Here is a 26,629-nt window from a genome sequence, read left to right as displayed (position 1 = left end):
TTGCCCCATTGAAGCAAAGGAAGTTATTCAAAATTTGAGCACAGATAAGTGCTTTGAATGATTGGGTCATTAAAGTGCCAGCCACTTACTGCCAGAGTATAAGGCTAAATTGCTGCTATGAGCAGGTTGTTGCAGAGCTGTCCCATTATGAGGCTTAAAGACGGTCTTTGAAGTGTGCTTTGAAGCATTTCTTCACCACTGGATAAGGAAAAAAAAAGGTGGCTCTGTCTGGGCAGGAATTTCCTACATTCCCATCAATTCACTTTCATGTGCAAAACCAAACTATATTGATGCCCAGGTATAAGCATCTCTTTGGGAAACAGAAAGTGTTATCAATGATAATGATAATGATATCATGCCATCGCACTCCCACCATACATATGCACCCCATTAGAGCCAACTTCCTCCTGTGTGCAGGGCTGGCATTAACTCAACTCACTATGAAAAGGGTAAAGTCATGCAAATAGCAAATGCTACACGTCATATTTATCATCACTTGAAGCTTCTAAAATGATGCTTGATGACAAGTAATGTTGCTGCCTGGTAAAACTGGTGTTATGAAAAAAATTACTTAAGCTTTCTCAGCAGTAAGGAGAACTTGCAATTTTACCTCAAGGCCAGGAACAAGACCGGTTATAAAAGCACATTTGTAGCTTTTGTTCTGACAGTTGTGATTATGTGTGTTCACTAAAATATATATCTTGGAGGAAACCAAGGCAGGCTTGTTGTGCTAGGAAATATGTGCCAGGAAATGTCCAACCCTAGAAATAAAATCCCTTTCCTCAACTTTTGTGACTTCTTCAAAGGTAATGTAATAGTTGCAAAAAACTAGGAATAAACTCATAATCTTATTTTAATTATGGATTTCTACACGTAACAATGTGTCTCTTCCAATCAGATCTCAACTGACATGACAACACTGCCATTGAATTGGGGTTTTGAGTGGTTTGGGGGGTGGTTTTTTGTCATGGGCATGTGAGGGATCAAGAGCTACCTTATTTTCACAGGAGAAGAAACTTACTTTATTGTTAGAAATTCTCATGCTGAGGTGTCACAGTTATTTTGCCTAGAAATGTCGATCCGTGCAACAACTTTTTAATACAGAGAAAAGGAATATACTGCTATGGCAGCTTGGTAAGGCCCGTGTCCTGAAACATTTGCAGTTGTGGACTAGAAGAGGTTCTTTAAGGGAGCCGAAGCATCTCTCTTGCCACTGGGCTTTCTAAAAAATGGCAAAATCTAGGTTAGAAGAACATCATTTGATGAGTGTTATGTAATATAAAGTTCCTGTTTGTCAGATACTGAGACCTTGGCATAATAATATCCTTTAGCTGGGACTGCTCCTGAAATAGTAGAACACCTTACTACTTCAGTGCTAAATGCTGTTGACTGACTCTCTTTCCAGTCTGTCCAGCTGAAAATGCACGGGTTTTAATTACCATATCTGTTAGCTCTGATATCACCATGTCCACTTTTGATGAAGGCAAAAAAAACCCAAACCACTGTACCCCTGCACAGTTATTCAAGATCAGTCCAGCCATTGAAACTGACAGGTTCTGTCAGTAAGAAGCCAAGCACTGTCAAACTGTATTTGAATCCTTTGTTCAAAAAAAGCAGAAGATATAAGAACTTATCTCTTTTAGGTTATCTGCTAAAAACTACTTATGTAATACAGCTATGGGTTTGCATTTGGATCAAACATTAAGAATATTTTCTTTTTTTGTTGTTTGTTTGTTTTTTTGTTTGGGGGGGGTGTTTTTTTTGTCCAAGTGCAACCAGCCTTACTCTATAGAAGAAAAGTTTTCTTGTAAGATGTGGGACTCCTGGGCTACAACTCAAATTGCTCTGTTTGGCTATGGCTTGTCTCCATGGTTTATAAAACTCAATATACAAAAATAGACACAACTTAAAAACACAAATACATGGGGAGGAAGTAAATACATTTGACCTCCACATATGCCAACTAAAAGCTGATTTCCAAGTGATGATGATTTGGGAGAGATGGGACAACTTCATGCAAAGCAGACCTGAGTAGACTGGTAAAATACCAGCTGACATTACCCTGGTAAGGCATTTTAGAACATTTTCCATTCATAAACTTTAAAAAGTTGCATAAATCTAGAGCCTTGTTTCCCAAATGAAGTTAGAATATTAAACTATGTGCCAGAGAACGCACAGCAGATTAAGTGTGAAACTATTGATCCAGGTCTCTACTTGACTTGCTCCATTGGACTACAGAGGTGTTTTTTGGACATCCCTTTTGGATCATTCTTTAATTAGGACCTCTGCTCCTTCAAATATATTTCACCTTACAAACTGGCACAAAGTTATATGCACAGATTGACATAAGCCTTATCAAGATCAAAATTTACACAACCATCCGTTTTGTATGGTGAATACATCATATGCCATATGAATTATCAATGTTATGTTATTTAAAAAATTATTCCACATTAAACACATTTAGAATACTAAAATTGGATTGCCAGTGAATTTCATAAAAAAATAAATCCCCAGTGATAAACAGGAAACTTCCAGCTCTAGCATCCTAGGGGCAATATTCCATGAGGAAAGACAGCAAGAGGAAGATGGGCTTCAACCCAAACTCCGTGAAGCCAGTGGTAATAATGGTATTGATAGTATTGGGCTAGACCTTCAACTTTTGAATGGCCTTGAAGGAGAAAGACAAAGTGAAGAGTGGAGAACAACAGGCCCACCTGGGCCTGATATGATCTCAATAGTTCAGTTAGGCACAGGGTAACCACAGATACAGATGTAAAACTTCTTCCAATGGAAATTTGGGGAAAATTTCTAGAAAAACAGAACAACCTTTTCTTAGATGGTACATGTGAACTGAGCAGACAGATTATAGCTTACTCTTGCCTTGAAAACTGTGGATTTTGGAGGAAAAAGCTCTACAGCATCATAAGGGCACAAGCACTTGGCTTAGAGTTAAAACCATTTTCCTCTCTTCCTCAGTCTCCATCACTAAACTAAAAAGTATGGATCTAGTATTAATTAGGCAGATATGAAAACTTAAACCAAGAAATCATTTTGAGATGACCTGGCTCAGGTTTCAAATTGAACCATTTTAAGATCTAAAAATAGAGTTCATCCTACAGAAGGACTGAGTCACACCTCTTCACCTAGAATCAATTAAGCATAGCTTGAATGTGATCAGTGGACTGAGAGAGCTGGAGGACTCTCCCTTCACCTTTCACTCACCTTTATAAGTCAGGAAAAAAGAGAAAGACAGGTGCATTCACTGTTCATGTATTCAAGTTGCCTGTATTTTTATTGTGGAAACATTGAGCAGTAAGTAATTAAAATCTGCCCTGAACTAAAGGTAGGTAAACATTCTTTCTAATGGTTTAGACCCCATATCTCAATACTGAAAGCTCACAAGCTGAAAAGCTCTTTGGTCTGACACTTTAAATTATTTTAATGACTGCTATTTTATATTTTCACTCTTTCAGCCCACAGCAATTGTTCTAAATTTCAACTTTGCTATTCAATTAGCACATGGGCCACATAAAACTCTTCTAGTTTCCTGCTCTGATGGGATCTGCACATTTTAAATTCTGCTTCCCAGTGCACTTGTGTATGAGTCTTCAAAATCCTCTCTGCCAGTAAAACTGAATTATTTGATTATTCCAAGAAAACAAACACCAAAGGGACATAAAAAGATCAAGCTGAGTTTATTTAAGATTTGGATGAACATCCATGCAACACTCTTGGCATTATAAGCCCAGCTCTTTTTAACACTGTGGTGGTACAGCATTTTGGATAATGTGGTGCCTAAGTTAGGCAGGTTCACTCAGCATCTTCCTCCAGGGTGCAGTCATAGACCGATTGTATAACCCAAGTGAGTTTATCCACTCACTCACTGTAAACTCGGGCCCTGCTTAACTTCCTTGATAGAAAAGAATTAAAGGAGAAAGTTGTTCAAAGCATTAAAATGTGCAATTTCAATGCAAGGCATGATGGAAGTAGCTGTGTGGGAGGATATTACTTCATTGTTAACCTAAATCAGTGCACAAAGATTTCTATCATCTCCAGAGACCATTCCATCAGTCTCTACAAGAGGCTTTCCATTGAAGAAGACTAGCGCCCTGTCCCTTCAGGCTTGAGAAAGTTGTATGGCTTTTCTTAACAGTTTCTAACGAAATCATGTATTATTGCTTCTCCCCGGGAGACTTTAAAAGTCACGCAAACTTCACAGAGCGCACATGTTCATAAACCTCAACCAAAAGACCACTAAGGAAATAATTTGCAGTTATCCAATTAGCATTTGACATTCTCTACTGGTTTTTGGTGAGGTGAATTTGTCTTTCTTCTAAACCATGCTGACAAATGAGTTACTAAGCCTGGCATTATTTTATGTTTTACGGTACACTGAAATCAAATGTTTCAGTGTGGGATTTGCTTTCTGCAAAATATTTGGGGGAGACATGAAACACACCTAGGTGTTCCAAACATGTTAAAAGGGTAATATGCACATGAATATTTTCTTCAAGCTCCTCATTGTGCATTCACGGTTACTGCCAAGCACAACAACAGAGATGGGGCATTAGGATATGAAATGGGAAGTGGTCAGATTTTCAAAGTGAGCTGTTGGGTGCCTAGCACTTTCAAAAATCTGGCCCTGACTCTTTGGTGCTGTTCCAGAAAGAAATATCTCTATCCTGGCCATTGTTCAACCAGCTTTGGAAACCATTTTGCACAGTTATTTCAGTAAAGCAAAAAAGCCAATCCCCAGCTTTCTCTGCCTGATTAAGCACTGTCACCAATCACTATGCAGCTCTAAGGCACACATGAAATATTCCTAGATAAATCCTCCATCTCCAGAGAAATGTGTTTCCTGTACAACTGTAAATCCAGGCTCTGTGTTGAAACTAATCCAGCCTGGCAGTGCTATAGCCCTAGAAAAGTTTCCTTGGTAACAACAAACTTATGCAATGGTAAAGTCATCCAATCTTTTCATGCCACAATATTATATTAAAAACACCAGGTTTATTTATACAACGACTTACAGATCAGGGTCCTAGAAATAATAATACATAAAATTTATAGCAAAAAATATACATATTATAATTCATCCTTCTATAGTATATAGAAATTATGTATAATTGTGTGGACATATATATAAATATATGGGTCATACTTACGTTTAGGGAACTTGTGTATGGACACGTGTCCAAATACACACAGTATACATTTATATATCTTTCTAGGTGCCACATGTGTGTTCTTAGAGACACACAAATATGCACAGAGGAGCATATTTGCACTCTGTGAGTAAATGTTTACTTTGCAGAATTTGCACACAAACAGCTGGAGTCCTTCACTGGTTGTGAGCATGAAAGGGGTCAGTGACCACCTGCATTAGTGTCCACGGAAAGAGAATGAATGTCACCGCTGTGGGCAGAGGACTGGTTTGATGCATCTTCCTCTGTGAAGAACTAAATTTGCTGGGCAGTGACACCCTGCAACACAGGGCTTGTTGCATGGTCCAATTTCATTCCAGTTGTCACATGTTTTGACACATCCCGGACCACAGGTATCATAAACTGCACCGTGTTTACACTGGGTTGCTGAAAGGAGTTAAAAGAACAAAATATGCATATTACACAGAGCTTCACAAGGAAATTTGCTTATCTGTTTGCTTAGTTTCTACTGCAAATATAAAAAAGCATATTTGGCATGATGATTATCCAGAGGAAAAAAATTACTTGTAAAACGATTCTACTATATTACATAGTAAATATAAAAGTAGCAAAATTCCTTATCAAAAGCTATCAAGTCCACAGCAGTATTGAACTTTCCGATAATTTTAACAAAGCTAATGGTATATAAAGCTTTGGCAAAGTTTCTATCTATACGCAGATCTACTCTTGATATTAAAGGATTAACAATATTTACTACAATGCGTTTTATCAAAGTTTTCTGAAACATTTACAAGGACAGACAGTTATTATCAGTTCTGGTCCTACAGAAAGAAGAAGAGAAAGGAGAGTCATTCACCCCATTAGAATTTCTGATCCTATGATTATACTTTCTGTATTTGATATTGCGGCAAACTAAATCAATGTTGTTAATCCAGAAGCACCATTTCTAAAACAAAAAAAACCCCCGAAAATTAAAAATCAATTGTATCCATGCTTTGTCCTGTTTTACCAAGGGATCACTGACAGTAAGGATTCCTGTACTTAATGATTCCAGTATCTATTCATTACTTTGTGTAGCTGACAGTTCAATGCATTTTAAATATAAAAGATCACTGAAGGCTCAGCTAAAAGCACTATAATTGCTCCAGATCAATATTAAAACTTTCAACATTTTATATCCTTTATATTTATATGCCTTTTTAGTATGGAGAATAATACACAGTTCGATGGCAAATAAAAGTCTGTTATTCTTTTTAACAGCTGTGCTGATGGCAAAAACAAGGAGTGATAAAATAGTTCATATATGGTAAGGGACTCTCCAGAATTGTCTCATGCTATTTTCAGAGAGGTAATTGTATTAGGAAGGTTTCTTCAATTTGAGAAAGACTGAAGGTCAAGTTTTTTTAAGTGACAATTCTGTTATGGACAAAAACCACTGTTTTGTTGTGAGAATTGGCCTACAGTGCCATTACAGTACTGTTATTATTCATAAAGAGAAAAGAAATACATTGATTAAATATATATGAGTGTATCAAAGAGAATTTATGATATCTTATTGCTAAGACATCATAAATTTAAGGGGTTTCTTTCACCACAAAGGGAATCTTCAAAACAGCATCAGCTTCTTTCAAGTTTTATGTCTTGTGCACTTTATGGAATTTATGCACAGTTCTCACAGTTCTCAGGACACAGATATTAATAAACAAACACAAGACTGTAAAAAAAAATGATAGAGGAAAACTACCCTGGTGTTATAGAGCACTAAATGCTGAATATTAGATGGGTATTAGGTATCAGGGGAGAAAAATCCAACTTTCTATCTTTAAGCATAAGAAAGTACCAAGAGCAACCTAGAAACTCCATGAGACATCTTTAATTGAACATTGTTTTAGAATAGGCTGGAAATAAATATCTGTCAGCTATGTTCAAGATAGGCTCATTGCATTTGTGAGCATAGATCTTTTGAGAATATTTTACCAACTTTACATTTCTGTCTTGCTCTGCATGATAACTTCCATGCATACTTAAGAAGGAACAAACAGAAGGAAAAACTAAAAAAAATTAATGAAATAAGAAATTTAGAAGGTGGGAAAAACATGCAAGCAATATTAAGCATAGAATAAAATATTAGATTCCCAGAAAACTCTAAGTTTCATAACTTACATAGTGTGTAAAGAATAGAGATTGAATCTCTGTGAGAGGGGAAAATGTGCAGATCTCCCCAGAGCTTTGCAAACAATGCATTAAGTGACTAGAAAAGTGGATCAAGATGTTCAAGGACAGTTAGTGATTGTCCATACTCAATGTGAATTATCTTACAGGAGCTGTTTATTGGAAGCTTTTATCCTTCCTCTCTGAAAATGAGCTTCCCTTTGTAGGATCTCTAACTGACCAACCAAAACCAAACATTAGACTTTAGCACATGTGGTTTCCATATAGAAAGGAATGCGAGCTTCAGTTTTAAGGCTACACAGGTTTCATCCCACAGAGCTTTAGTGCAGTAATAGCTGGCCCATTCCTTCCATCTGAGCTCTGTTTAGTTCCTCAGCTGGTAGGTTTAAGGAAAGCTGGCCAAGGGCTCCTTTCCACTTTCTCATCTCTGCCCCAGAGCAAAGGAGAACTTATTACAGCCTGCCCTCCGCAGCCATGACGTCTGTAAGTACTCCCCATTCTGCTTTACACATGGATGTGGCATGTCAAAACACCTCCTTATCCTTCAGCCGATGCCATGAAGAAGATAGGATGACTATTTTCTGCTACAGCCTATAATGGCATTATTAACATGATGTCAAGGGAAAAATCAGAAAAGTAAAATGGCTGCTGTTTAAGTCTCCTTAAACTGGATTTTATTGTTGAGTGATTCAGTTGTTAACATGTGGTGTGATTGATCCAGAACATTCCACTTCATCAACAGTTTAAAGTATAAAGACATTCTGCAGAAGGCTTCCCAGGACCTGCTGAAGTGATTCACTACCACGTAAACATGGAAAACAGAAGTAGTGTCTTTTCACCCATCTTTTAAGACAAATTGCTCTCTTAAAGAACTGAGCTCTGTTACTAATAACTTCCTTAGTAAACTAGCAAAAAAAAAAAAAAATCCAAACCCAACGTACCCAAGTTACTAATAATACTGCATTTTGAAACATTACCAGTCCCAGCAGGATTTTTCCACTCTTCTTCTAGAACATGTGTTTGGCATGACAGATGTGAGCTTCCTCAGACTTTCTGAGCTGGCGGGATAAAGCCAGCTCCAGTCCAGAAGCCATAGCGTCACACAAATACAGCACTGTGTCTGAGCTAATAAACCCGGCCTAATAAGGTTACAGTTTGCAGACTAGACCTAGTTTAGTCCAGCCACTTTGGCAGTTTCACAGAGGAGGCTTCTGCACCTGTCTTTGTAGACATGGCTGTAATTATTTAGGAGGAACTCTTATTCCCCAACACAAAAGTCAAAATACGTAGCATAACTGCTGAAGGATTCCTTTGGTTGATGATATCTGGTAAATCTGACTTCACAGAAAATTCTGAACTAATATTTGAGCACCAATGACTCTTCTGGCTTCTTCTGTCAGTGTTACACAGTTTGGAGGTCTTCTATAAGATTTCCAAATGGCATTTCACTCATAGGGCTTGCAATTTACAAAATCTCCTTCTAACAGAGCTAAAGGTGGTAGATCTGGACACTGACCTTCCCATGATAAAGTCCTATTAATATTTTCAACTTTCAGTTTTCAGTAAGGAGCCACTGAAAAGCCAGAATAGTCCCCCTGATACATTTACACAGCGAATAAAGCAGTTAAAGGAAAGCAACATATAGCAGGGAAAAAGAGTAACACATGCCAGAAGATTCTCCAGTAGAAAAGGGACCCAAAGGAGAAGAGTAAAATTCAGATATGCACTCATCTCCCTCCACTTCAATTGACTGATCACAGACAAAAAGAGAAAATTGTTCAGATTTTATGAAACTGTTGAAGCATGTCAGCACATCATTATAGCCCTTACTATAGCACTTATTATTCCACTATATTATAGCTCTTATCTCATTGGGTTTTTGCATGCGTAGGCATGCCCATGGCATGGAGTTATTGCCTTCTACCATTCTTGAGTCTTCTTTCTCTTGGTATCCTGAGAAACGGAGAGTTACATTACTATATCCCAAGGCCTGTCACCACTTCAGTTTACTTAATTGTAGTTTATAAACTTCTTGTTTAGTCTTTCTTGAGTAAAAAAAAATGTTTTCTTTCTCCTTTCCTTTTCAAATCTCTTCCTTCCATTTCTGTCCTTTATTTTCCCTCTTCCAAGTATCACTTTTTCTTATTTCTTCCTTCTCTCATACTGGCTCTCCTGGTTTTTTAATTTCTCCTTCAAAAACCATGTTTTTTCCTATGCCCATCCTAACAGGTCTAACTCCCCACTACTTTCCATGGCAATCCATATCCTTTTTCTAACCCTCTCAGTTCCCATGTGGATCTCACCAACCTTTTCCTACCCTAACCATTTTCCTTACTCATTATCTTCCACTTTTCACTCTTCCAGTTAAATGACAGCTGACATTCCCTTTAATGAGCCAACATCATAGGACAGGAAACATTGAGCAGCAGTGCTTTGCAGCATAATGTTAAGGAGGATAAGCTAATGCACTGGGGGAGAGAGCATGTAGGGAACAGGACTGCAATTCAGGCTCCTGAGCATCCTATTTGGGTGGCCCTCCAGACAACACAAGTTTCCTGAGGATCATAAGGATGAGTAAGCCCACTGCAGATAGGGTAGAACAACTGGCAACCACACAAGATCTAGTTTTAAAAAACACAAAAGTATAATTAAAACCTGACATTACTAATAAGTATACTCCATTTTAATCAGAACACAACTCTTTCAAGTATCCCGTCAGTTATGAAATGTCTAGCATGAAATGAGTCATAGAATGCTAAAGTTTTATCACAGAAATGTTGTTTCCCAACTATGAACTTTTAGATGTAATTGAGACACAATAATTGCAACTACTTGTTTTGGAGAGAAACAAAGTCAGTTAAAGATTAAAATCTTGATCCTGGCCACTGGAACCATATGGAAAGTAGTGAATGCACTTTAATTTAATGCTTACTGTATTACTTACTTAGAAGATGGTGCTACAAATCTGATATTGGATACTTAAATTTAAGTGTTTGGAGGATACTTAGCCTTATACGGCTTATCTATATTTTCTGCCTAACAAGATTTCCCCTTTCCCTCTAGAAGAGTTTAAAAAATCATTATAACTTAAAAACTTATTTCATTAGCTTTAATGGAGGTTGTGTGTTTAAATTCCTTCATAATGTTATCTCAAGGACTGTTTTTGCCTCAGAAAATTTTCTTCTCTTTGGTAAGATGCCAGAAAAAATAGCGTGAAATGAAGCTTCAATTAGTTAAGTCATGATATGTCAACACTTGTATAAACTCCTTAAGGCAGGGGCTGCAAGCAAGGAGTTTTTATTCTTTTTACAGCATCTGTCATAGTGAGGTCTCAGTCTGAAGTGCTTTGGAAAAAAAATCATGATGCTTGTTTCAGGTTCTTCATGGATCTGCTACCAGATCAATAGATTAAAATTACACACATTACTAGTGCTGTCTAAGACCAGTCACTTGTTTTAGGGTTTTCACTTAGTGACACCCTGTTTGGATTGTCCTGTTGCTTTGTAAGAAAAAAAGTGAATCTTTTGGGAACAGTCAATCAAACATAATTTGCTCTGTCACTCACCCATCCCTGCGAAAATGCCTTCAACAGAAAAGAAAATTGAAGTTGAGAGAGTCGACCCTGAACCACACACAATCACCAAAATGGACCACAGAGTGACAGCTCTTAGACCAGCACTGAGCATCCTCCTTTCATTACTTGTTGTTTTGGTTTTTTTTCAGCTACTGTTAATTGCTTTACATATCTCTGAATACATTTCTAGGCAAACCAATGCAATTACAGAGTGTCCTAAATTAATGAGACCATCATCAGGGGAAATACTCATCTGCAATATTGCATTTTAGTTCAAGTGCCCATAGCCACAGGCCACTGCTTCTCACAGAAGCAATTACTCACAATTACTTGCAATTAATGCAGTCTGAATCAATCATACAGTGAGTATGGACCAAATGCAATAATTAATGCTAGTTTGCATTTTAGTATTTCCACTAAATACATTTGCTCCTCTTTCCTTATTGAATCTACTACAATTATATGTGCATGTTGTCCCCAGAAATAGAACTATGTTTTGACAGGAGGTCAAAGGAGTTTAAACTTTTTCTGTAATCAACAGTTTACATATCCTGAAAGAAAAAATTCCAAGAACTTCCAAGCTGGTACAATTCCTGTATCATTTTTGATCCTACTCCATCAGTAAAAGGATAGTATGATCGTAGCCTATTAGCCTATGCAACGGCTTACAAAGAAGCAGTCCCAAAATGCTTACCTGCACAGATATGCTCCGGCACCCACTGGATTTTCAGCCCTTCCCTCTGACAGGCTCGAGAGTATGCCAGGAACGACTCACAGTAGCAGTTTTTATGGATTGGACACTCACACATGTCTGTCACACAGGACCTGCAGAACAAAGCCCCAAAACAAATAAGAAAGGAATGCTTTGGCCTGAGGTTTGGAGTTGTTTACTCTCCAGTCACATAACATTCAATGCCACAGCCACTTGTGCCAAATGGCAAGAAAGTTAAAGGCATCCCCGCAGTTACATCCTAAGGACTCAGCTCTTTTTTGGTGTGCTACTTTAATGCAGAGAAGCCTTCAGAAAACCAGGGAACCACACAGAAACAGGGAGTTGAGAAGACCCAAGAAATGTCAGGTAGAGAGGACTGAGACCACAATGGGGGAAGGCAAACTCCATTTTTGCAATAATTTTGTGTCAACATAAGATAAAAACTTTTTATTCCTAGAAAGTAATAATTTAATAATTTTACTAACAATCATAACAGTTGTGTTGAAAGTAAAAATTCTGTAGGCAATGAACACATGTCCCTCTGTGCAAGAGATGATGCCTTCTCTCCAGGTTACCTCCAGACTCTTCCTGCTTTCAAGGCGCGAAAACAGCTGTATGCCTGTTTTCTCAGCAGCATCACTACTAAGTGCCAGACTTCAAGATACTCCAAAGGAATAGGGTTGATGCAGCATAACTGAGCAGTTTCATGCTGGGAAATCCCTCAGGCATGGTTCATACTGCCCAGTCTCTTCTTCCATTGGATTCTTATGTGGAAGTACCACAATGATAGAGAGCAAAGCTGCTAACATGGCCTTATGAGAAACCACTACTGTGGATGTCACCACTATATTTCAAGTTAGCTCTTTCAGAACATGTGCCTGTTTGGCACAGACCTAAAATATAACTGGCAAGAGCCAAGAGATTTGCAGTTGGTGGTTTCTCCATATGCAAAATGCTTAGACATTTCTGCATGTGTAGCAATGTGAATTCAGAAATGTTGAGTATCTACTGCTCTCAGCAGAAATATTAAAAGACAGGGATAAGGTGAAGGATAAGGGAAGGAAAAAAATTCATGCCCTCAGTTCCTCTGCTTTCCACTGAAGATGCTCTGTGCATGAACCTTGGGTGTCAATGGTCAAGGCCCCCCTGCTCCACGCATGTTCAGGGGCTTTCCCATTTCTGAGAGGACAAAGGCAGAAATCCACTTGCAAAGATGAAGGACTGAAATGAAAAATGTGCTCTTCATGTTAGTTGCTCTTCCTATGGACCATAATATGAATTGTCTATAGGAAAAGGATAGATACTGGCTTTGTTTCCCAGAAACTTTTTCCACAGCAGAAGAGGTAATAGCTTGGAAACAGTGCAAGAACCTCAGCCAAAGTAATCAGGAGCTCTAATGCCCATATGTTGCTCTAGAGTAATGGAGAACCCTTTGTGGAATTAGATCGGGTGGGTGGAAGCAAGGGTGTGACTTCACCTGCAGATACAGGAGATTTTAACCTAAAACCATGGGACATGTACAGACATGTAGGGGCATATCCAGACATGTTCCTAGTTCTCATTTGTGATTGGACCTTTGCTCTCAGATACCCCTATGTATTGTTAAGTTGGCCACTCCCACAGGTCTTTGGACGTGTGCCTGCAAGTAGTGCAGACATTTGTTATTTTTGTTACATTAAAAGCCTTTATGTTTTGAGGCCACTCCATTGTTCCTGTCTCTCTATACTTATGCCACGGACTTCTCAGCTGGCCTGGTCCTGTTATAGTCACCAGAGGGTGGTTATAACCCCTTATTCAAAACTAGGAGAAAGGATTAGTGATCCCTTGAACACAGACAAGCCTGTTTCTATAAGTCCAACAGTGCCCCTTAAGAGGAGCATTTCCCCACGCCAAAGTCATCGGCTGCTTCAGTGACCTGAGAGTTCTGCTTGACATTTTCATGAGTTTTAAAAAATTTACTCTCAGTGCATCCTCAATATGAAATTACCTAAAAAATCACTGTGACAAGTAACACAAGTGCTAATGTAAAAAGGTTACCTATCCTTGATTCACTGATATATATGTGCTGTGAATAAACAGAATTGCTTTGGATCAAATATATAACATGCTTGTATTTACAGACCAGTTGTTTTCACTTGCAATAACTTTACTTTCTAGGGACAATGCAATTTTATTTCACTTTAGTACTGCGGTAGGTCCCTTTACATCTTTTCCAGTAACAGATGTTGCTGTATGCATATCACAGCTGATAGGCAAGGAATAGATTAGCACAACATCCTTGGGATGGTTTGATGTTGTCAGCTGATAAAAGACCTTGTATAAGCACAAAGGGTCACCTTTTTTTCTGACACACTAAATAACTTCACACTGTTTCCTTTGGCCACAATATCTCTTTGTGATCTCTTCCTAGTATGTCTGCAGCAGGCACTGCTCCATATATCCCATGGAATTTAAGAGGTGCATGTCTCATTTTTACAGTGAAGTAGATACTTGCTTGCTACTGAAACAAATCATTATCACAAAGAAAGTCTGTATATAATCTCTGTAAACAGTTGATTATCAAGGTACAATTTTATCATGTTTTTGTTTCTGTGCCAACCCCCTTTATGAAACACATTTCACTGCTCTCCACTTAGATTTAGTCATTATTGATGTCCATGGTGTTTAGGGATGCTTGCCAGTATCAGCTTGGCTATGTGTTCACCAACTTCCTTGACTAAGAACTTATAAAACCCTAAATCTGAGGTATTTCCTCTGCTTTTTAGAGCATACTTTATTTTTTGGATTTTACCATTACTTGGAGAGAGATGTCACCTCTTGCACTGAGTCAATGAACCTATAGCTACCTCAGATGCTTGCATCAGAAAAAGATGTAAGACCAGGAAAAGTCCAGGCTCACCATCAATCACACAAGCTTTTTTAACAGTTAACAGGTGTGAGGTTTTGAAAAACTTCTGGATGCCTCTTGGGCACCCACACTGTCGGGTTGGGTTTTTTTTTTTAAAGCTAAGCAAGTTAATAGTTGTTATAGAGTTATTTATTGTAGAAGCACATTAGTTTTAAAGATAAAAACAAAGCAAAGCAATGGCATAAAAACAATGCAAAATGCACATGGCATAAAGCCATGGCATAGAGCACCAGCTTTCCTTAATGCATGTTCTTTTATAGAAATTTTCCAACTAGTTAAGACACAAACTTGGACTACTACTTTTTAACTTATTAGAATTTTCGTTTTTTAGCATGCCAGGCTACGTATAAACTACGTGCATGGCCTATCTTGTTCTAACTGAAAAATGTAAGCAATATTCTTAACTCTATTATGTCTGAAGCTAGGTTCTTGGAGCCTCTAAGGAAACACTAGTATGTTTTTCAACTTTCACTAGAACATGTACTACTTCTCAGGCATCTAAGACCTTTTACTCACTAAAAGCACTTAAAACTTATTCTATTTACTTATGCTACAACCTAAACCTTTACCTCTGCTTTATGTGTGAGAGGTTTAACATACTTCAATCCATCCAATGGCTTCAATTTAATCTCTGCATTCTGATCTCTCTCTGAAGGACTCAGAGAGACCCCTGACTTACTGACTACAACATCTCCCCCTCCTCTTTGAACTAGAAAGATTTTTTTAATATTCAACTAATTTAATTTATCAAACAAACTATTTAACTTCAATTATTTTGTGACGTATTATCTGCAGGTTTCTTGGCTTGGCAAGGCTAGCACAGACCCTGGCAAAGCCTAGGCAGAGTCTGAGGGATTAGGGAAGGGAGGGCACTGTTCCCAGTCTGCAGGAGGGCAGTCATGCTCTTTGAGAGAGAAGAGCTTATCTCCTAAATGTATGTGAGCAACGCCAGCCATTAACCTTCGGCATTGACACGCTCCAGAGTGAAACATCTGAGCTTTGGCTGGGATCAGCACTATTTGCCACGTTGTTCAGCATAGGTGTCCACTGAGGAAGGTAGCATGCTTTGTGAAACACGAAGAATCTGCTGATTCATTACATACTGAATTGCTTGTGTAATTTTTATTTTCATTTCATATTTAATCCAGGTGACAGCTGCTGGGGGTCAAGCCGTAGGTTTAGCTGAGGAGCCATTGTCAGATTGCAGCAGTTTTATTAATGAATTACAATTTCTAACTATTTGTAGATTTAATTAAATTAATTAATGTTAAATCAAAAATGAGAGTAAAGAAACCTATATCCACAGCTGCCAACCCTAGTGAATAAAAATAAAATCTACTTTAATTTCTTAATGAAAGGGCAGTTCTGAGCAAGGACATAGATGTCCATTCTCTGGGGGCTGGCTCTGAGGGAGGCCTGCCAATGACCCAAGGCCAAGCTTTGACTTTCAATCTGTATTTTTATCCAAACTTCTTTACTTCTTGCACTTAATTACATTTCTCACATTTATTACTTGTATAGTTGTGTTAAAGGGCTATTATGGGATGATTTACTAAGCAAATTGAAAAACTAATTTTTCTGTGCTACCCTAATCCTTTCCCCTTGCAAAAAAGTTCAGTATGCCTACAGCATTTATTTTTTTTATCCTCTCCAGTGATACATTTCAAAAAATATTCTCTGCTTCCCCAGAGTCTGCCTTCTTATCATTCTTCCTTTGAATCTGATAAAGAGATTTGGTGACACCAACTGCATGTATGCACATCTTATCAGTACTCTGACTGGACTGTTCAAACAACAAAAAAATATATTTTAGTAAAACTTTGGAATTATGCCAATAATTAAGCTCTACTGACAATTTACTGTACTGCACAGTAATGGAGACTTTGGGTCTTGTGGGGTATTGTGACTTACCAAGAACAAAGCATTTGCAAAAATGAAGTAAAAACATATTAGAAACGTAAACCTCAAAATATTACAGTCAGACAGAAATAATCCCAAAAGAATGCAGCACAAGTTACTTATAAAATGAAGCTATTTTACTAGCTATGGAAATACAAAGAAGATACTTCAGGCAATCTTAGTTCTGCCCTCAGAAATCATACAGAGATGCAATGATATTGTGGTCCAAAAGAAAATTACATTTATTTTAAGGATATATTTACATTTAGAAAAAGGAAAACACTTGGATGTGACCCTGCACTTTATCTGGCACCCCTGCTCCAAATAAGCACTGGAACACAGCCAAACTGAGCCCTCGGCTGGTACCAAGTGCCTCACTGTGATCCCTTTCGATGCTCTCTGTGTTGCCTGCAGGGTATGTGTCAGAGATGGCGTTAATTGGGTGCGTATAATCACAAACTGTTGCAAGGGGAAATCCATGAAAGTGAAGGCATCCGGCAGCTGTGGGACACACCCTTGAAGGAGACAAACACACACTGCTGCCACTTCTTCAAAGTAAACTGGATGACTACACCCTTTCAGCAACAGCCCTTTTTCATATTAAACCATGGAAAATCTCCAAGTCCTACAAAGGGTGAAGAACAGACTCCTGTGCTACATGCAGTATTTAAAAAAAGAAAAATAAAAGATCACAGCAGTGAAGTCTACAGCCTTAGTCTGTACCACACGGGATTGAAATTGCAGATGTTCACTTGCTGAACATCAGCAGTTCATTTTCCTCTGCAATACACGTGAATCCAAACCCAGAATCAATCATTTTAGGAGGGGCTTAATTTTCCCCCACATATCACAACAGGATGCAGTGCATTTTTCAAAAATTTTGATACCTTTGAGTTATTCCACACAGATGGAAAACAATAACATCTTCCTCTTTCCATCAGTAGATCTCGAGAGATTTTACAAAAGCAATTAGAAATAGTGCATCACTACATACATTTTATGTATATGAAGAAGCATCAGGTGGTGATGGGGGTTGTCCCCTATACTTGAAACAAGCTGTACACTTGCGAACTTCAAAGGCTGAAGAGTCATCTACCTAGAGAGGAAGATTAATTTCTAGCCCCACCATCCTGTGAGACATGATTTCTTGGGATAACTTTTTATTTTTATTTTTATAACTTTAGAAAAAATTAAAGCCTCTTTCAGTAGTTAAGTTGTTATGAGAAAGTTAGTTTGGGCTGTTTTTTCAACAAAGTTCAATGACTTGCCTTTATTTCTGGCCACAGATAGAAAAAAATACTCGTAAGGTAAGAAGATGAGAAGATGAGCCACTTTCCAATATGTAATGGGAAGTCTGATGCTGTTGCTATGGCAAACTTGTCTGCATGTGCATGTTTAATCTTTCTGAAGTACTGAAATATAGTACATAGAGCTGGAGACTTTTAATGGCTTTGAGGCTTGAGATCAAAGGCCTGAGATCATTCTTTCTTTCTCCAGAGTTTACTAATATTAATGCAAAACCAACAAGTAACTCAAAGTAATTTTTGAAGGCTGCTGAAAACACAGAAATTCTTACATCTATTGAGTATTTATTCAAAGCCTGGGGAACAGACTGTTTCATACAGCAAAGTCAGTAATTTTCAAGGATCATTTTGTCCAAGACCAGGTAACCATGTCTGTACTCCCTCTGTGCTTTTCCCACACATCTTAACATTGGTAACATTGCCTTAAATTGGATATATGATAATGGCATCTATAACAAAGTCAAATCATCAGTGCCCCAACCCTTTTTTCTGGTAAGCATGAAAATAAGGGCCTACAAAAACTGGCAAGCAGCTTATGTGCACTTTGTACTGGAGAATGCCCCATGCTGAAGAAATCCCACACTGCTCAACAGGCTCCAAAACATCCCTACGAGTGTGGGAGCAGAAAGGGAACTCACAGCTCATCTTCAGTGAGCTGTGCATAGCAAATGTACTGCAGGCACATCTTCTCCACAGGGAAATCTCACTGCTATAAAGAAAGCATTGGCCATAATGCTTGAGAGTATGACTTGTTTTCTGGTAGAATGCAGAGGAGGAATTTGCAGCAATAGGCATGTGTTTGAATCATGCATTCAAATTTCATCCTGATTCCTGATTTTTGTGCAACTTTGATTCAACCATGGACAGTATTGCCACACTGAGCTAAGCAGAGAGAATTATAAAATACACAGTTCCATCAAAGCGAAAGAGCTGCACATGATCTAAGATTTTTGGGGCATAGCAGTCATGTTACACACACATTGAAGGGTCCTAATTTAACTCTGAGTATCATCATTCCTGGTCCAGATATAGATTTGACACTCGGATAATTAAACAGAATCAAACAAGATACCCACATCTATCCCTGCTTTGACAAGGAACCCTTTCAAAGCAGTTACTTAGAGTCAACATAGGAGAAAGCTGCTTGCAATGCAAATGGTAATTACTGCTGGTAATTTCCAACATAGCAAAGACAGACAGCAATTCAATTTTTATTTCTTTGTGTATACATCTTCTTAAAAAAAATCAGAACCCATATTTCCCTCACAAGGGATAAGAAAAAATGGTATTTTCCAAATGCTGAATAAATGAATGTCCATGTAGACCCCTGAAAAGAAACATATTGTGCTGCGCAATATCACCATAAGCCTACACTATGTGCTGCTAAAAATATTATCCAAAAGCCTTTGGATAAAGCCAAAAGGAATGTTCTGCATGTATTTTTAACCTTTATATAAAAAGCATTCTGTGCCAGAATTGTGTTTCATTGCTTTAACCAACATTACCCACAAGAATATGGCAAAATTAACAATGAAACATTCTGGAACATTTTCTGAAACATCGTGAAAAAGAAGTTGTCAAGACAACACTACCCTGACACCTATTTATAATCTCTCTCAATATGTAGTACCAGTGGTAAATGAACTTAAAAGAAAGGAAGGAGGGAAGAAGAACCAAATAAAGAATGAAATGGCACAGTAACCATACCTACTTCTTTCTTCATTATAATAGTCCTACTAACATGTCAAGTAGGCTTTTTGCTTTTTGTGCTTGGATCCTTACAGGCATCTGTAGCTTTAATAGTACTTTCTGGTCCTGAGAATGGAAAGGTTGGCTAAAATCCCTCCATGGGGAAATAGCTGAACAATGACTAAGGAAGACAATGTAGTCCCATGCTGGACTCCAAGAAGCATCTGGTATGACTCAGAATATTTCCTAGAGCTGAAGGTTACACTACAGCTGAGTAGCTGACTTCTCACCTTTAGAAAGAGTGGATTTTTGCTTGAAAAACTCCCAACAGAATATGGAAATGCCACCCACAGCTGTGGAAGAGCTGACCTCTTGGACTCCCAGACATTTTCAGAAAGTGGAAAAGAGTTTTCACCTCCTGTTCTTCTGTTTCTGTTTCTCTGCACCATGCAGAGTTTCAGCTTTGTTATGCAGCCATGGCATTTAAAATAAATAGTCCTGGCATTTGAAAAAAATATCTGTATGCAGGAAAATTCAAGTGGTTTGACTTCATATGTAGCATATACCTTGAAGTGAAACAATTAAAAAACACCCCTCTGTGCACATTACATACAACTCTGTAACTGGAATTACTGGAATAAAGAGGAAATACAGCATAAGATTCTTACATTTCAAACATTTCAAACATTTCAAACATTTCAAACAACTGTCCAATATACTGAAAATACCCATCAAAAATATTCTCATTTTACTTGCATACTGGAGTGGTATACATAAAGTTTTCTCCACCCTCTTTGAAGAGATTACTGCAAAGAGGATTTGGCTGCCTGTGCATTGTATGATCTGTGGATTGTATATCTAGCTGGAAGATGCCAGGACCATAATAACACTGCACTAGAGCAGAGTATCCAAACCCCTTATAAAGAGGCCATTTGCAATAAAATATTTTGATCAATAATAATATGAGAACCAAATTTAGTTATGACCTGGAATCTGATACTGTAGGTTCAAAAGCTAGAATCTTCTTTCTGAAGATATGTATTTCTTCAGTTAATTAACATCCATAGTCATCCACTTTCAAATACCCATCACATAACTGGAAAAGGTAACAATAAGCTGTATATCTAGAGCTATAAGATAAGACTTATCATGCATTCATGCAAAGTTTTGGAAAAACATACTATAGATGCTCTACGGGTTTAATGTTCAGAAAGAAAGTCAACTCCTAAAGGATTTTCTGCCAAAAATCCCATCTTTCGTAGGTCCAGAGGCCTGAAGTGTACAGCCTATATGCTCATCACTGATTTCCTATGGCCAAATTGACCTACTCTGTGTTTCTGGTACCCCATCAATTATCATAGAATGCCTTGGGTTGGAAGGGACTTTAAAGATCATCTAGTTCCGCCTGCCATGGGCAGGGATGTCTTTCACTAGACTAGGTTGGTCAAAACCCCATCCAACCTGCCCTTGAGCACTGCCAGTGATGGGGCATCCACAGCTTCTCTGGGCAATATGTTCCAGTGCCTTATCACCCTCACAGTACAGATTTTTGTCCTACCATCTAAGCTAAACCTACTTTCTTTTCGTTTGAATCCATTCCCCTTTGTCCTATCACTCCAAGTCCTTGTAAATGTCCCTCTCCTTCTTGTAGGTTCCCTTTAGGTACTGGAAGGTCACAACGAGGTGACCCTGAAGCTTTCTTTTTTCCATATTTGAACAATCCAAATTCTCTCAGCCTTTCCTCATACAAGAGGTGCTCCATTCCTCTAATCATCTTGGTGACCCTACTCTGGACTTGCTCCAAAAAGTTGATGTTTTTCATATGCTGGAGACCCAAAACTGGATGAAGCACTCCAGGTGGGGTCTCACAGGAGAGGAGTGGAGGGGCAGAATCACCCCCCTCCCAACCTAGAAAAATTCCTAAATTTCATCATGTTTAGGATTCCCTCAAGCCAGTAAGACTCCTTATTACAGATCCTGTTCTGATATAACATAGCAGTATTCAATTTATTCGACTGACCACATTATATGCATATATCAAGTCTTTCTTAAGAGAGGAAAAGAAATGGAGGATGTGTTAGTGAACTTTTTCAATATCCATATTAGTATTCTACATTTCCATTCACTGCATGCAATACTTAGCTTAGCACTTACACTGCTAAAGTGAATCTGCCTTGAGACAAGAGACATTCTATCATAATGGAATTTTCATGGTCCTCTGGCATAGCTACCAAGGACAATCCATCATCATTTTGATCTTTTACATTCTGTAACTGACATAAAATTTTATCTTTTTTCCCATGTCTGGACTTGATTTTTAAAGAATACATCCCCCAGCTCTCTAGTCAAGTGGAGACTGAGCTATCATATCTTATCTAGAAAAGGAAAAAATCTAGTAATTTTAATTCCATTTCAAAAAGACAGGCACATTTTAATATCTAACTTTATACATTAAAATACTTTCAATCAACAGTTAAACTTTGTTATTGTGTTTCATACAGTGCAAACGAACATGGCATGGACTAAACAGTTCTAATATGACTGCATCAGCTTTCACTCTGGTAGACAGAGAGACCATTAGTGTATTCTGTGTGACAGCCCTCATCTGAGAAAGGCCAGAGGTTTTGTATGAGCTTATAAACATCCTAGATAGAACCCCAAAAATTATTGAGAGGTTTTGAAGTCATGGCCCTACAGAAGCATAAACCATGTAGATATACCAAAAGCATATTGCCATAGTCATTGGATAAACATATAAAATGATACAGGTTTTAGATCTTCAAAATAAAAATTCAAACCAGATCATCTCCTTCTGCCTGCTGACAAAATGTATTGCGGCCCTGCTATACTATTTGTCATAAAAATATGTCATATCCAATAACAAGCACATTGAGAGCACGAAGCAGGAAATATTTCTGGACTATAAACATAAACTGAAGTTATCTTCAGCTTTTGAGGATGACTCACTGTATATATTTCCAATGAAGTCTTGTGATACAATAATAAACAGGCTGGCTAGCTTAGAAACTCACATTCTTAAAGTCTGCAGAGCCCACTCCTTGCATAATCCGTATAAAATTAACTTCAATCAAGCAGTGTTTTTCCTCTAGGTGGCTGCAGAGCATTTAAAATGTTGCTGGCTCCAGATGGAATAAGAAAGAAAAGACAGCAAGGGAAAGACCTGATAGCTGTTTTCTAAATAGCAGTCCCTTCTCCCTCACCTTGCTCTCTTTAGAAAACAAGAGCCAAACTCTCATCTCAGCAAAGAAAGACTCACTGAGAATGCCACCTTCCAGGTGGTCACATCCTCACAATGCATTTCATCTATGAGGTCTCCTTTGCTCTTCATCAAAGCAGTTGCTAAAAATAGGACTTGGATGAAGTGGCACAGCAGCCAGCTTACCTGAATTGAAAAATTAAAAAAAATACTCTGTTTCTGGGTTTTATGGCTTCCTGTGTGGTCCTGGGTCCTGGCCCAGACTCACACAAAGACATCGGCTCATAAAGCATGACTGAGACAGGATTCAAGCACATGAATACAAAACTGCAGTCCTGGCAGGGTTACTCTGACTCCAGCAAGGCTGACCTTTTTCATCATGGATATTTAGTTCCTGCCTTTACATTTTCTCAACAACCTCTGCATTTGCTCTGCATGTTCTCACGACCACGTGGGCACTGGTAGGCATGAAGCCTGACTGACACTCCGACAGTGAAGCCCATCAAGGACAGCTGTTTTAAAACAGCGGCAGTGCTGCCATGTCCCATTCAGGATTCAATAGACCAGAGGCAGAGGGTGAGCAGTGATAGGGATTCAGCCAGGAGGCAGAGACCTGGTTTTTGCTCTCTAGTCAGTTTGATGTAGCCTGCCGCTTCACATGCAATGAGCTTTGGATAAGGTATGCTTTTCATACTGCCACAGTTCTTTAACCTTCCTGAGTGCAAGGTCTCAAGTGAAAACATCATATAGAGCTTGAAAACACAGTGGATGAAAAGCTGGCTTCAGGGAAATGGATGGAGATTTTCCTGCTGACAACACAGAAGCCAAGACTCAGAACTGTCATCAGCCTTTTTTTTTTTCCAGTTCTGTACTTCAAGGCTTTAAAGGATCCAGACTCATTTAGAACACCACAGAACATTAAATTCAAGCTTTCTGAATTTAAGTGCTATGAATTAAAATTTCCTGTATTAGACATAGTGACTCCAGGACATATCAGCCTGGCCCAGGAACCACAGAATCCCACATAGATGTTATAAAGCCAGAATGACCTAATTCTGGGTGAAGTGAGATGAGATATGAGTAGATAGAGCCAAGGTTTGTTCTTGAAACTTACCTTCCAGTAAGTTGGTTTGAGCATGGTCATTTACTTGGCTAGATACAAAGGCAGTTCTGATGTAAATCAGCAGACTTTAATGAGAAATTGTAGCCATGTGAGCAAACTCTATCACAGAATAATCAAGGTTGTTTTTCCTGTTCATCTGTGGGTCATGTCCAGTAGCAAAGACGTTACAATAAATTCTGGACTTAGTCTTGTATACACAGTACTAAACATCTAAATATGGGTTTGCTTCTTTTTGTTGGCTGGGCAGAGACTATGGAACAGATCAGTGCTCAATTGAACATTGAACATGTTGCCTGATGGAGCCGCAAAGCAATTCATTCTCTCTCCATCACTTTTCACTCCATAAAGACTTCCCTGGCCTCCCTACAGAAGCAGCAGAGAGATCTCAAAGCTGTACCAGTTTATTATGAAGCTTGCTGTCAAACTTGGCAGTGGCTGCAAGCTACTATATCTTTTCTCACCAGCAAACTTTGTGGGTGGAAAATGTGAGCCCCAAGTGTGCCTTTCAGACTTTGGGAAAAGGGAGGCAGCACCACTGCAGCAAAGCAGACTATACAGCATGTCTCCTGAAAAAGCCCAGCTCATAGATGGAGAGAAGAATCCCAGAAGGCAATAAAGAAGGAAAAACTATTGCTGGAAATTGTGCACATTGTGCAGGAGATTGTGTTCATGTTCTCCAAGGGTCCTTGAGAACGACAATGTTTACAGTCCATACCTCTGTGAGACCACTGATTTCTTTCCCTTTGAAGTGAGCATGTGGAACTCACTCAGTAGATTTTCTGCTTCCATGGATCTTTCCACAGGTGGGGAGCCTGAGGGCCCATATGAAAGCATGAGTGGATTAGCTCTGTCAAAACAAAGGTCCTGTTTTTGTGCCAGTAAGGAAAAATAGGAGGGAGTGGGGAAAGCATAAAATAGAGTTTATGATATATAAAAGGAAAATTCTTTTTTAATAGAATCTTTTCAACCTTTTCCATTAAATTTTGGTTGCTTGCAGCGCAGGTTTTGGAATGCAACTCCCTCACCCTCTTAGGATGGTCTGCATTTTATTACGTTAGTAAGGAAGCCCCACTTATTCTTTGCAGAGCTACTGTGTGAAATGTTTCAAACTCAAGCCAAAGTGGCAGGAATTAAAGCTCCTCCTCACTGATTTCAGCCTCCATTCTGGAGCCAGTGATTTAATGTAATTTTTATAATGCGTAAAAGAATCTTTTGTTATCAAGCAATAGTGAATCACAAATGATCATATTGTTATGAATGATGTTCTATTTTTTCCAATTTATCAAGCAACAAGATTAAATTTAATAGTAAGTTTTTAATAGTTAAAAAATGAATACAATCAAAGAATTGGAGATGACAATTAAAGTATTGGAGATGAAACAATCAAAGTGCATATATTTAAGAATATACAAAATTTGGCAGTAAGTAATTTAGTATAATTGAGGTTCTTATAAAGCATAAGCAAAACTGACCGGGGAGGGGCCCCCCTCCGACCGGGGATACGGGGAGTGGCTCGCCATTCCTCACGTACCAAAGCATCCGGGCTAAGAGTCCTACTTTTATACTGTAGGCGACAGAAGTTTCTAGAAAGCTCCTCCTAGTTTCTATTCCCAAAAACTACGTAACTATATTGCATGGCGCATGCTCTACTAATGGGTTAGGGGGTCTCTCATCATTTTGAGGGTCTTATTTCCAATGAAGGCTCATCGTCTTCATCAGTGACCGAGGTGTGACCCGCAGGTAGCGCAGGCTCCCTGTGTGACTGAGCAGATGTTTTCCATAACAAGACTTTAATTGAGTCCCATGCTTGGAATCATCCCATTTTGGCCCATTTCAAGGTCAAAACTTTCTATTTTTAGATGCTGTTTGTCAGACCTACGTCCTTCTAATATTCTTGTTTGACTTTCTTCCAACTTTTTTCTTCGACTCCCAACATCTGGAAGATGTCCTTTGCCCTGTCTCACCCATGTCCCCCGTCACTCTGTAACAATTGTCTTCTATCGATCTAAATACAATTTTGTTAATATAGTTACAACTTAATTAGCACAAATCACATTTATCACAATATCATAATGAATGAAATTATGTGAATCGAAACGTTTCCCATATGATGACTAAGCTTCAGCTGGGATTCCTAACAAGAATGAGCAAAGGAATATATCAGAGGAGGGGAGGAGGTATTGGCCATGAAACAGGGGAGATGAAGTGAGTAATGAGAGAACATTAAAAATCCTTCCTTCCTTCCTTCCTTCCTTCCTTCCTTCCTTCCTTCCTTCCTGGAATCCTTCCTTCCTTCCTTCCTTCCTTCCTTCCTTCCTTCCTTCCTTCCTTCCTTCCTTCCTTCCTTCCTGGAATCCTTCCTTCCTTCCTTCCTTCCTTCCTTCCTTCCTTCCTTCCTTCCTTCCTTCCTTCCTTCCTTCCTTCCTTCCTTCCTTCCTTCCTTCCTTCCTTCCTTCCTTCCTTCCTTCCTTCCTTCCTTCCTTCCTTCCTTCCTTCCTTCCTTCCTTCCTTCCTTCCTTCCTTCCTTCCTTCCTGGAATCCTTCCTTCCTTCCTTCCTGGAATCCTTCCTTCCTTCCTTCCTGGAATCCTTCCTTCCTTCCTTCCTGGAATCCTTCCTTCCTTCCTTCCTGGAATCCTTCCTTCCTTCCTTCCTGGAATCCTTCCTTCCTTCCTGGAATCCTTCCTTCCTTCCTGGAATCCTTCCTTCCTTCCTGGAATCCTTCCTTCCTTCCTGGAATCCTTCCTTCCTTCCTTCCTTCCTTCCTTCCTTCCTTCCTTCCTTCCTTCCTTCCTTCCTTCCTTCCTTCCTTCCTTCCTTCCTTCCTTCCTTCCTTCCTTCCTTCCTTCCTTCCTTCCTTCCTT

The 26,629-nt window shown here is 38.7% G+C and overlaps 1 protein-coding gene across 4 annotated transcripts in view; it reads right to left on the bottom strand.

Moving 5' to 3' along the window:
* Window positions 1–3,675: 3,675 nt before the first annotated feature.
* BMPER (BMP binding endothelial regulator) overlaps window positions 3,676–26,629 on the bottom strand; it is a 313,199-nt gene continuing 290,245 nt past the window's right edge. For all 4 annotated transcript variants that reach the window (XM_088166083.1, XM_088166076.1, XM_088166078.1 and 1 more), the window contains 2 exons: window positions 11,609–11,739; window positions 3,676–5,594 (listed from right to left, as the gene is read on the bottom strand). In XM_088166083.1, coding sequence (XP_088022209.1) covers window positions 5,413–5,594; window positions 11,609–11,739 — 313 coding nt within the window. In that variant the 3' untranslated portion in view covers window positions 3,676–5,412. The remainder of the gene's footprint in view (window positions 5,595–11,608; window positions 11,740–26,629) is intronic.

Source organism: Sturnus vulgaris, chromosome 1, assembly GCF_052056855.1.
Source record: "Sturnus vulgaris isolate bStuVul1 chromosome 1, bStuVul1.hap1, whole genome shotgun sequence".
NCBI lineage: Eukaryota > Metazoa > Chordata > Aves > Passeriformes > Sturnidae > Sturnus > Sturnus vulgaris.
Note: the sequence above shows the minus strand (reverse complement) of the source record. Positions and strands in the feature narration are given on the sequence as shown.